General features: G+C 42.1%; 1 protein-coding gene, 1 long non-coding RNA gene and 1 pseudogene across 14 annotated transcripts; 2 read left to right on the top strand and 1 right to left on the bottom strand.

Moving 5' to 3' along the window:
- Positions 1-1,727: 1,727 nt before the first annotated feature.
- Positions 1,728-2,378, bottom strand: LOC103629112 (zinc finger protein 4-like; annotated as a pseudogene).
- A 54-nt stretch (positions 2,379-2,432) lies between these two features.
- Positions 2,433-7,910, top strand: LOC109940361 (uncharacterized). Of its 13 annotated transcripts, none has more exons than XR_004850090.1 (11): positions 2,433-2,609; positions 2,677-2,736; positions 3,009-3,204; positions 3,921-4,013; positions 4,348-4,395; positions 5,103-5,200; positions 5,294-5,471; positions 6,022-6,053; positions 6,595-6,709; positions 6,877-6,957; positions 7,066-7,822. It is a non-coding gene; the product is annotated as an uncharacterized lncRNA (long non-coding RNA). The 13 variants fall into 13 exon arrangements; XR_004850089.1 differs by having other exon boundaries at positions 2,982-3,204; XR_004850086.1 differs by having other exon boundaries at positions 2,677-3,204.
- Positions 7,911-8,178: 268 nt separating this feature from the next.
- Positions 8,179-9,228, top strand: LOC109940337 (peptide chain release factor PrfB1, chloroplastic). The gene is made up of 2 exons (XM_020539813.3): positions 8,179-8,393; positions 8,778-9,228. Exons 1-2 carry the CDS (start codon positions 8,189-8,191, stop codon positions 9,068-9,070), a joined length of 498 nt encoding a protein of 165 aa, XP_020395402.1. The 5' UTR covers positions 8,179-8,188; the 3' UTR covers positions 9,071-9,228.
- Positions 9,229-12,664: the final 3,436 nt, after the last annotated feature.

Genomic DNA, 12,664 nt, shown 5'->3' with positions numbered 1-12,664 from the left:
ATCAGTCCTATGTGGGTTCTATGTGTGAGAGTTCATGAAACAGAACGGACGATACATCACGAACCCTGGCCAAGTATTATTAGTAATAGTCATGTATGTATTTATGTCATTAAAGATGAAAATGTGTTATTGAGTGTAAATAGATGATATCTATAAACTTCCTTTATGCCCCGTTTGTTTTCCTTCATTTTGAGGAATCAGAATCTAACTAATAGAGTAGGCTAGTTTTTAGAATGTGACATTCCACAACTTTGCAAAGTTTATATATAATCCTATCTCAAATTCATAGGTGAGAGATGGAAATTGATTCTATAGATTTACATGTTACTTTTCAAATGTACAACTTATAGCACACTCCTCTATTTGCTTCTCTATAGCATAAGTTTAGCGTATAACTATTTCTCTCATATAATTTAGTATATTATACAAATATATTACATATAAAAATATATTAACTTAATCAGTTTGTGTCTAAATTATGATAATTAGAATGAAATTCAATTCCAACGAAACAAACGAGACCTTACAGTAATTTCAACAAGGAAAGCCGAAGAACTTGACCGAAGATGCATTGTATCGCATAATTGAGGACCTATGCACATTAATATTGAAAGAGGTCATTCCAGTTGAAGGAAAATGTCACGATGCTACCGGTACATTAGCAAGGCTAGAGTTTAGAGTACTCACATAAATTAGTAGACTGTCTCTTAGCTGAGATAGTTATTAGAGCTTAGGCAAGAACTTTGATGTATATCTATACTACCTATTAAGGCTCTAAGGGGTAGGCTGCCTCCCCTGGTTCTGCCTTCAGCCAATCTACACCGTCCATCTATATGCGTCAAATCATCACCGTTCGTCCGTCGCCTCTGCTTGCGGGCCGTGCGCGTCGCGACCACTTCCACCACCTCCTCCACTCCCCTCCCGCTCCAACTCCTTCCCTAACGTAGGCGTCCACACTCAATCTGGTGCACGGTTCTGCCTATCGCGCCGCCGATCCCCCACCCTCCTTCCCTCTGCTCCCCGCCATCAACGGCGAGAGCGACGCATTCGACAAGATGTTCCGCCGCGAGGTCCGCTGCCTCGAGGCGTGCCGCGGCCACCCCTGCCTCGTGGAGCTCCACGCCGCGCACCACGTCTCCCACTCCTCCCCGTCCTGCCCCTCCCTCCGTCTCTGCGCTCGGATCTGCGCTCGGCCTCCTCCCTTCCTCCGTCTCTGCGCTCGGCGCCCTCACCGCCTCTCCCTCCGCCTCTGCTCCACCTCCCCAGCCGCCCACAACCACGCGTCCTCGCCTCCCCGACCAGCCTCCACCGTGACATGGTTGCCGCCTCCTCTCACCTCCTCATCTCCCACTCCTCCTAGCGCAACCGACGGTGACAGGGATGAGGTTGGGTGCGGTGTGGTGCCGCTCGATGCGCTCTGCTCCTCGCCCACGCTCGCGCAACGCAGGACCTTCCCCAACCGCGACGACAGATCCTCATCCACACACCCGCGGGCGCCTCCACCTCCCTGGGTTCCCCTCTGCTCCTCGTGCCCCGCAGTAGAGCAGCCACATAATTAGGGTTCTTCAGTCTGATTGACAAAATGTCCACCTAGGGCTTTTCTCAATCTCAAATGCTGCGGAGGCAGGGAAATTTGTTGGCTTCCGTTGTGTTTTTTTGCTGTGAAATTACGGCCGACTGCGCGAGACCGCGAGTGACCGCCGGTCGAGCCCCGAGTGGTTCTCCTGCAGGCCTTCCCTCGTCTGGTCGAATCATAAAATGCTTACATATGATGACCTACTTCTTATTACAGTTTAATTTACAAACGTAGGGTTAGGTCAAGATTTTTCTCCATTTGCTTCTTGGACTCATCTGAACTTGTTGTGAAGCTTCCTGGCCATACTAACCCTCCAGGTTCTTCAACTGCAAAAGGCATCCAACCACTCATTCGGCCTCCGTCGAATCTTGCTACGGGAACCGCAGCTCTTTCACCATGACCCTTCATAATCGTGGAGTGCGAGTTCACTCTCGAAGGATGGAGAAAGGAAGCGGATGGAGGAAGGCCCATCATCATCTGAAGTCTGTATGTCTTTCTTGCTGCACACCTCCCCTCTTGTGCGCATTCTGGTGCCCACCGAGAGCCTGCGAACTGAAAAACTTTCTCATGCAGTAGTTGCAGGAGAAAGTCCTATGTGGAGTGCCCACTGGTTTCACCTCTTGAGGCTTGACTTCTTCACTTTTTGGCGCATCAAGACCCAACTTCAGCCACGGTACTGTGGTACTCTCATCAGCTAGACCAGCTTGGTTAACTTGGTCTGCTGACTTCTGCTCTTCCACCCCAGGTACTCTCTCCATTGCTCTGTTTAGATAGGGTTTTCTGAAGTTTGTGTTGTCATGCCTCCCCCTGCTTTGCTATTGCTATAAAAAGAAGCAGGGGTCTTCGGGCGGCAATAATTCAGCAGAAAAGGCGAGCCATCGGTACTTTGAAGTGGACCAGAGGATATGCTAGCTTCAGTAGTGGCAAACATGTTGGTCCTTGTTATTCTTCGAGATGATATACCTGTCATCAGTACTCAGTAGTGACCGGCTTCAACAAACTTCAGTTTCCTGTCCAGCTCACTCCCTATCAGGTTAGCACCTGCTCTAGATAGCAGCATTATACATTTCTATCAGGTACAGTCCTGAAACCTCATGCAGGTGTTGTGCGCCTATCATCCGGGGAGCTACTGCTCACAATTATAATTTGTCTTTGTCGAGGTAAGTCTTTACTACTCCTTAAGACCCTAACGTAGGCGTCCACACTCATGCTTAAGTCGTGCAATTATGAATTAGTAAGCATATTTAATACTAGAATAGTTACTCTAGCCCTGTTCAAAAACCTGAGACTTAAATCACAATGCAGTGAGTTATATTCAACTTATTGCTCGACCTGCCATCCTATCGCTTTGCAAATTCGTGAGCGACCCGTCGTTGCAATCCAAATGTCGCCATGTTCCTTCCAGGATAACATGACGTGCTCCACCTCGTAGACGGACCTGTGCCACTACTCATCGTCAGCACGCCATGACAGCCGCAGCAACAAGGTCACCTCCTCTCGGAACGGTGGCCGGTTCCTCGCCTCCCGCCACAGGAAAATATCACTCTCAGATTTCTTCATCTATGGGTCGACGCAATCCAAGAGTGACACACACCAGCAATGAATGGCTCTGGTATTGACCAAGATGAGTGAGTCTACAAACCCCTCGATCTAAAAATTCATGGCATATTTATTTTGACGAATACTAAAGAATTGCAACTACCATTCACTATACTTCAAAATGGAGAAGTTTCTACTAGCAAACATGGATGCAATTATGCGTCTTAACAAGCATGATGTGAAGTAACAATATACGGGCACCTGACTATAGTAGAGTTAAAGGTAGTTGATCATTTGATAGCAATGGTAATGCGGTATCCTCCCTGACTGGTATAATAACTCCCTCACGGGATGGAGTGTCTTTTAGATTGTGGTCGTCGTTCATTGGCCTACGTGCCGCCCTGTACGTATGCTAATGTAGTCTACTTTGCCACTCAGAGAGTCAAATGAAGGTTGCACCATGCAGGCATAGAAGGCAGAAATCAGAGATCCTTCGTGCCCAGTATGTTGACGTTAGAGAGCTCTGGTACAGACACCATGCATACAAATTTAGTCGGTCTAATAACATCGTTTCTTCTCCCATAATTTCTTTGGACTGAATTCGCATTCCTGCTACTCACTTACTCCTGAATCCGGAATTCCTGATATGGTGGTGACATGCCAGTAGCAGCAATCAGACTCAGCTGCTACTTGTTGGCCAGCTGAAATATGTAAAAGCATGCTACTTATTATTCTGTAGTTTGTAGTTTGGAGTGATGTTCTATCATTTAATCCGCAAAGTCTTGATAATACATGATCTGTGTAGGAACATGGAACATTGAGACGTATGTCAACCCAATGAATTGGATATTGAAGAATGGCTGGATATAGATGAACCAGCTGATATTTATGTTCTTAGGTAATTTTTTCACTCAGATAAACCTTCATTCTTTCATGTGAGTTAAACATGCTCTCGAATTTAAAAGGGGAAAAACAATAACGTAAACCTTTTATATATATTCTACTGATATTTGTGTCGTGCAATTGTGAATTAGTAAGCATATTTAATACTAGAATAGTTACTCTAGCCCTGTTCAAAAATCTGAGACTTAAATCACATTGCAGTGAGTTATATTCAAATCAGCACTAAATTTTTTCTTGCGATGTACTCATAGCAGTAGCACTAAATCTTTTAAGTGACTCATTCCATGACTTAAATGCATTTTTACTGATTACTTCCCATTTCTTGCTAGCTGTTTACGTGCATCTGTTCGATCTATGGCTTCTCGGCGCTCTCCCAGGTAATTTTCTCGTCTCTTCATTCGAACTCATAGCAGTATCACATAAGTTTTTCTTGATTAGTGGTATACTCAGACCAGTGGTATATTTAGACCAAGTTTTTCCTGATTAGTGTTATACTCAGATCAGCGCTTAAAAGTATAACAGACTTAAATCACATTGCAGAGAATTATATTCAGATCAGCACTTAAAAGTATCACAGACTTAAATCACAATGCAGAGAGTTAAACCCTAATGTCTCTTTATTTTTATTTTTGTATGCTTGATTATTTATTCTCTTGGTGTAATTTTCTTTTTTGTTTGCCTTCATCTGTAGTGAGACATGTGGCCTGCAGTGAGTTATATTCACTGCATCACTAGATTTTTACATGCAGCGTACTCTTAAAAGTTATTATTGTTATGCCTTGACCATTTGGTTTTATCATACTCTTAAGATGAATTCGATTGTTGTTAGATATAACCATTGAATAAACTTATTATTATGCCTTGACCATTTGGTTTTATCATACTCTTAAAAGCTACCTTTAGTGGATGTTTTTTGAAGCCACAATTATATTGAATTCATCTGTTTCTATATTGTTTGGCAGTCAAGTCAATGCCACAATTATGAGATATTGAAATCGATGGTAATATATGTTTTTTATCGACTAATTTATGTGTCTAACCGCACACACCACTTCTACGGTCGGCCTTATGGCTTCTCCAATAGGGAAGAATGTGCGCCTTCAAAGGAAGGTGAACTTAAGAGTAAAAGCAGCTAATGAGTTATAGTTTAACAAAGATGGCTCAGCTATCAAGAAGCTCCAGGTGAGCTCCACATTTTTTTTATTTATGATGATACAATGATGTGTTGTTGACCCTCAACCAGTCGCTAATCGTTTCTTTTTCCCTACATTTTAGACTGGAGTCAATAAGCTTGTTACTGCTACTTCCTAACTGGTGCATAGATAATTTAACGCCGCTTGTGCGGCAATCTCCATCTATATGTGACCTGCAAAAGATAAATCCTTAAATAGTAGGTCAATTGCGAAGCTTTGTTAGTGATGATCCGATGATCAAGAACCGAAGCACCTTCAAGGTACAGTTTCCTTTATTTGCTAAACTGTGTTAATTGTTTTGTTTTAGAAAAATAGTGTAGTCATGGCATATGTATGCATGCGGTGTATTAGGAAACCATGACTACAAAACAGTTATGGTTAAGTCCATATAACTTTTCTATGTGCTTGTTATCTGTTTTCTTATAGTGATCTTCTAATCTTTTTGTCGAACTCTACTGTAGAGAAAATAGAACTTTGATGTAAGTTACAAACAGGTGAACTAGACAAACCATTCTGTTGTAGTTGACAATCATGATATTTGAAAAACGAGCTCACAACTATATTTCACACAATTGATGCTCCAAATTATTTTTCTGTAATTGAAACCTAATGTAGGAATGTGTAGGATATTTGATTTGCCTATTAGAGAAAGATTTGATAGGATGTTTGCTTTGCTTGGTAGGGAAATATTTGATAGGATGTTTGCTTTGACTGATAGGAAAATACCAACATTCTCATCTTCTTATGGCCCTGTGCTTTTACTTCATGTGCTATCTGAATATAGAGTATAATGTAAAGCTATTTTTGCAGATTGGAACTGCAGAGTGGTCGGGTTCTCAGATGTAAGCTGCACAACATTAAGCTATATCCCCATCGATATTGCACACTTTAACTTGTTACCATATTTAGTTCTTTTGTATGCCTTTATAGTGGCTTGTTAATTTACACTGCTGGTTCCTGCAACCTTTTACAAATTGGTAAAAATGAAAATTGAGAGAGGAAAATTTGTGCTGAAGCTTTATTCGTCCTTTGGTTAAGTGATTACTGAATGAAAACAAATTTAAAAATAGTAATAAGGTTTTTGTTCTATCAAACACAATCAAGATTTGTTAGCTTGCTTGCTGCTGCTTAGATCAATATTGGTTTCTCACATCAACTATGCTAATGTTGAGGTGATAATCAGTCCTTCACTAGCATAAGGATGTATATGCAGACTAATTTTTGTCTCCGTTGCATGGCATTTGTGTTGTTGTATACTGCTCAAGTACTGCTTATGAGATTGCTTGAACTTTATCCTAGAGCCTCAAGAGTTGTCGTTGGCCAAAGCTACATCTATCTTTCTTTCAGTGTTTTGCTGGAACTGATAACGTTTCGAGTCTGCAGAAGAATGAATCATAGAAAGTTAATGTGTGCATCCATGGTTGTGGTCTTGACACGGCGGAGCGGACCTCGCTCGGGAAGCTGCTGCAGCCGGTAGACTATTGATTGGAACTTTTAGGTACATAAGTTCTCCACATGTAGATGAGCGTTATCATCATAGATATGGGGTTTGTCATCAATCTTTGTTTATAAACATCCTATTAGTTATTATTTTTTATGTGCATTGTAATAATATGCTTGGAACTTATTACTTGTTTCTTTTCTTTATTTATTTATTTATTATAGGTCAATCCCTGTTTTGTTCCCATGCTTGAAATTGATGGTCTTCATTTTGTTGGTTGTGACAAAAGTCAAAACCGGATGGAGGTACTAAGCAAACAACCTATGTTATTCTTGGGTTTTGAATTTCTTTTCCAAAAGAACCTGCTTGCACATATTAGCTGATTGTGGAGCTACAAGATCCCTTCTATGTAGGTGTTTAGTTGTGGAGCAGATTGCGGGTTTTGAATTTCTTTTCCAAATGTCGTCTTCACGCCCACCGCGGAGGGGTGGTGACCGAAGAGATAGTGGCAAAGGCGTCCCTTGTGGGCTCTGCTCCTATCTCGCGGTATGAAGCCTTTAACTTATGAGATGAGATAGGAGTCTGTGTTCTTATCCCAATATAAGGTCTACAATGGCACAATGCTTGTACCATCTGTTTTTGCGGTAACTTATTTTTTATCATGCAGTGCATGTGATTTGAAACTTTGTGTTAGCCTTTATTGCTTTCTACCTTATGGCACCTGTAGTAGTGAACTGATGATATTATTGTGGACTCTGAAGCTTTGTTTGCTTAGAATGGTAATTTTGTTGTATTCTATTTCACAGGATAAAACCGAGTTGAGCAATTGTCGTTCATCTTAGTGCTAATTTATGGGTATTGCTACTTAACAATAACATTTCGTTATTGTTGTACGAAACCAGTGCTTCATGGTAACATATAGTATATTGCTACTTAAAAATGATTGCCAGTTTTCCACAACACCCATTTAAACAAGATCGACATATGTGATATATAGAAACCATAGCAACACACGTATATGGCTGCAATGTAGCGGTTCCGTTGCAACGCACGGGCACTCACCTATTAATTATATGGATCTGTCTGGCATGGTTGTGAAAAAATATAGTTATGTACTGACCTCATGAAAGAATGTCGATGACCAAAATTTTCATTTAAAAGCATTTGTTTGCTTACTCTATGTGTGCTTGTATCCTACTAAAAAAATCGTTTGATCTATGCAGGATTGGGCTGACATGTTACTAAGGATGTATGTTAGATGGGGAGAGAAGCAGCGTTATAAGACACGAGTAGTTGAGAAATCACCTGGTGAACAGGCCGGTATAAAATCAGCAACTGTTGAACTAGAGGGGAGATATGCTTATGGCTATCTCTCTGGCGAGAAAGGGACACACAGGATTGTTCGTCAATCACCATTTAATGCTAAAGGGCTTCGACAGGTAATATTTTCATTGCACTGTTCTAATTCTGTAAATTTATCAACATTTTGTCTAAGTTAAAGATATTGTACCTTTCTAATTTTCAGTTTTCTGCTATATGTGCTACTTTATGCAGACAAGCTTTGCTGGTGTTGAGGTTATGCCTCTTCTACCAGAGGAATCCATGGCTGTGGACATACCTGAAGAGGACCTGGAGATAAGCTTCACAAGAGCTGGAGGTAAAGGAGGCCAGAACGTGAACAAGGTGGAAACGGCTGTTCGCATGGTTCATATTCCAACTGGAATTGCAGTTCGCTGCTCAGGTATAATTTCACACCAGTTTGCATTTGCATTGTGGTGAACAACACATACTCAGTCTTCTCTATGTACATTGGATCTTAGGCAATCGATTACAAAAAAAGCAAAAAAAAGTAGTAAATGAATTGGTGGTAAGCAAAAGATGTGAAAAACTAATTGATGCCCTCCTGAAAGTACCAGAACTTCCTACCCCTGAATCGTGACCATAGTTGATAGGTAAAATCTTAGCTTTTACCAATGCTGGATTGCCACTCTTGCAGAAAAGCTATTTACAACTTTGTGTAGCCAGGATGTCTGAAATATCTTTGAAAATTGAAATCAAGAAGTCAAAGTAACTGCAGGTAATACGAGATAAATCTGGCATTTGTTTTTAATGTCCAACTTTGCAGAGGAGAGGAGCCAGCTGGCCAACAAAATAAAGGCCCTCAGCCGGCTCAAAGCGAAGCTGCTGGTGATCGCCCTGGAGCAGCGTGCATCAGAAATCAAGCAGATCCGTGGAGACATTGTGAAGGCAGAGTGGGGGCAGCAGATACGCAACTACGTCTTCCACCCCTACAAGCTCGTCAAGGATGTCAGGACAGGGTGTGAGACGTCGGACATCACTGGCGTAATGGATGGAGAGCTAGATCCCTTTATCAGAGCATACATTAAGTACAAGCTAACTGCGGCAGCTACCAGCTGATTTTTGTTGAGGAGCATAGCAATGAGTGATACCTACATCCATTGTATTATGTTGTAGTATGAGGTTTTCATCTCTCTCTTGATTTAGTATAATTTCATAGCACTAGCAATCTAGCATTGTATTTATTGATCTAGGAATCGAAGTGGAAACATGGCAAACATGGGTTGCCATTCTGTGTTCTGTCATTCTCATTCCCCCTCCCCGCACTGTCTTTCTCATCCCCCCTCCCCGCAAAGCCCATTCCCATTCCTTGCTGCCATTCCGTGTTCTGCCAATTCTCATTCCCGGCTGCCATTCCATGTTCTGCCATTCTCATTACCCCCTCCCCGTAAATCTCATTCTCATTCCCACGTGCACCCTACGCCTAGCTAAAATCTATATACTACCTATTAAGGCTCTAAGGGGTAGGCTGCCTCTGCTTGTTCTGCCTTCTGACGATCTCAACCGTCCAATACACTTTAGAGTCTCTCGACCGTCTGATGCGTCCGATGCGCGCACTCTCACCCCCACGCATCGCCCCGCCCCCATCGTCCAACCGTGCGAGCACCCCATCGTCCCGCCGCCTCCTGCCCCCCCTCCTCCGCACGAGCCGCAGCCGGCCCCCGCAGATCGCGATTACCTCCCTCCACCCTCGCCGTTGTCGTGGCGTCGACCTCAGCCGCACCCCCGTGATCTCCATCCCGGCACCCTCCCCTCTCCCTCATGCTTGCTCTTCGGATCTCGGGAGTCGGGACTCGCCCCTCGCGCGGCCCCCGCTCGTCTGCCTCGTCCCCGACTTCTCCGACTGCGTCGTTAAGGCGCTCAACCTCTCCATCATCGTCCGCGACTGCCTACAAACTTCTCCGAACTAACTGCTCACAACCAAACTCTTATCTCAAACAAACAGGCGCTTAGAAGGCGCGCTGGCCGGTGGATGACGATGGCGGGTGGCGGGGGACTGAACCGGTCTTCATCGAGGGGGCAGCTGCCGCCGTAAGAGCTGCTTGACGATCTCTGTAGGTATTTCACAACAATCCTGTGTGCTGAAAACAATGTAGATTACTTTTCAATTCTTTGGCTAGGAGTAACTTGTTGGTTGCTGAGGATGATGCTTTTAACCGTAACCGCAGGGAATGCGCTAGGCGGCTTATCAGCTTCCATACCCTGGCTCTGGAAAGCAAGCAGAAGGCGGTGTACAGGAAGTACTCCAAGCCCAAGCTCGGCTCCGTCGCGCTTCAATCCCCTGACAAGAAGCTATTGTCAGGTTGAGGCTCGCTGCTGCTCATTGTTTTGTATCATCGCTTCGATGGTACCATTTGTTTGGGTCGTGTGCTCTTTGCTTTTCTACTGAAGCAGAGCCTGTGTTGGTTAGTCAGTTTGCTTAAACGACTACTGAACTCTATTTCTACTGAAGCAGAGCCTGTGTTGTATGTGTGTTGGGAGAACGTTGAATATGTGATGTCAAGCTCAAACTTCTTCTCATCCTTTCATGTCTTTAATATATATATATATTTTTTAAAAAAATCCAGTAGTTTCTAAATCTTTACTTAAAACAATAGATATATGGAAAGTGTTACAACATTTCTATTTTTGAATTGTTCAATTCATCCAGTAAAGCAACATAAGGTTGATCCGAATTCAGGTTCACAAGAAGTTCTATAAAGCAATACAATCCATGGGAAGAACACTGAAGTGCCCTGAGGTCTGTAGACCATGTGCATATATTTTTGTTTCTCTCAATTTATGCCTGGATATTCAAGGAGGAATGTTCTATTGGTACAAGGATCCTATTGTTGGACCAGGATTTTCCAAGGTACACACATTTACTAGATATCATTATATCACTAAACAGATTAAAAGCCTGAAATTACAAACCCTTATTAATTGTTAAATCTTGACTGAGAGGTTTCGTTTCAGCCATATCATTTTTTGTAATTTTGTTCATATGTTAATTATGAAACGTTTGTCTGATTATCCAGTAAAATGATCCGGTCGTAAAATGGCAAGGCGTGCAAGTTACATTTTGCAGCTTCTCTATGTCAATGAACATGATATTATCTGCTTATTGTTATTATCTGCTTATGGCCAGACCAATATATATTGAGTTTGAAAAAGAAGCTTGACAAAAAGGCTTTCAGATTTATGCTATAAACGTTCACATCGAAGCTACTTTTTATGCTCAATGAAATGCCCTGATCATACTCACCATAGGGATAGAGTGAAACTTATGCTTGAGTCTGCCCACTTGTGTTGTTTATCATGTCTTTCCACTTTCCAGTGTTGCATACTGATGAATATATATCTATCAGGTAACAAAGCATCAGCTACTGTTCAACCCTGCCTACTGCTCCATCATGATATAATTCCTAAATGATGTTCAGACACTTAATGATGCACTTCGTCTGTTCTCTACTCCCAAATCTTTGTAAGGACACAAAACAATTGATGAAAACGTACATACCTTGTCACCTTTTTGTTTAGTATATTTTTACATTTAGTTTCATCACCACACAATACAAGTGGATTATGCAATACATTGTGGTTTGTTTTATCTTCAGATGCATTTTATCTTCAGATGCATTTTTAGAAGGTATTGGAATCTAACCTGCACCTCTTGATGTGCCCTAGATCTAACTTGCACCTCTTGTGATATATAAAACCTAACCTCTTGGGGACCTCTTGCAGATTCTTGTGCGGAGGGCCAAGAATTGGTATACATGCTTGGATTCAGGGAGTTCCTGCTGCGCTGAAAGAACTTAATGTCTGTATTCAATCCCTCAATTCTAAATCCCACCAATCTGATTGGTGAACTTTATTATTTTTAAAAAAAACAGTGAACTTAAGTGTTGACTAAGTAGGTGCCCGTGCGATGCCACAGAACATAAATTGCTTCTCGATTTGTATATCAGCTATGCTTCCTGTGGAGCAAGGAAGCGAACGCAAGCCAACCTTTTGTATTAGTGCATTCTGTTCAGTTCTTACTTGATCATCCCGTGTTCTCGCGTGTGCCATGGCCGAGTGGCAAGCTCAACACTGGTATTGTTGTCTTGTCTCAAATGAAGTCCGGTTCCACAAGTTAACCGAAAATCTTCATGGGTGATAGCTGTGTCAGCTTCTTCCGCGCATAGGGCAAGTAATGCAAGTGATAGCTGTGTCAATTTACCCCCATTTTTTTGGGCATCACTTGTCTCAAATGAAGTCCATTGAAGGTTCGCAATTTATGTTCCGTGGCATCGCACGGGCACCTACCTAGTAATATGTGATGGTTGTAAACACAAGACTTCGATGTATATAAACGTCTGATATAATTTAATTCCATGTTGATTTCAATATGCATATATTTGTTTGTGTGTTTAAATATATATAATTTAGTTTTGTTTTGTAAATTTGAAAAAATGGGAAAACTAACACTAGCGGCCAAATAAAGAAAACCACTAGTGGAAAGTGCATTTCCACTAGTGGTTGCATTAAGAGAATCGCCAGTAGAAATAACCGACAATGGAAATGTTGTTTTCCATTGACCCTAGCACTGGTGGCACCGAAAATAACAGTGCAAATACATCTAGAACCGTCACTATATAGCTTCTATGTATTAGTGGTTTAGTCTATCTAAAA

The sequence above is a fragment of the Zea mays genome, chromosome 6 (assembly GCF_902167145.1).
Source record: "Zea mays cultivar B73 chromosome 6, Zm-B73-REFERENCE-NAM-5.0, whole genome shotgun sequence".
Lineage (NCBI taxonomy): Eukaryota > Viridiplantae > Streptophyta > Magnoliopsida > Poales > Poaceae > Zea > Zea mays.
This window is presented reverse-complemented; position numbering and strand designations above follow the sequence as displayed.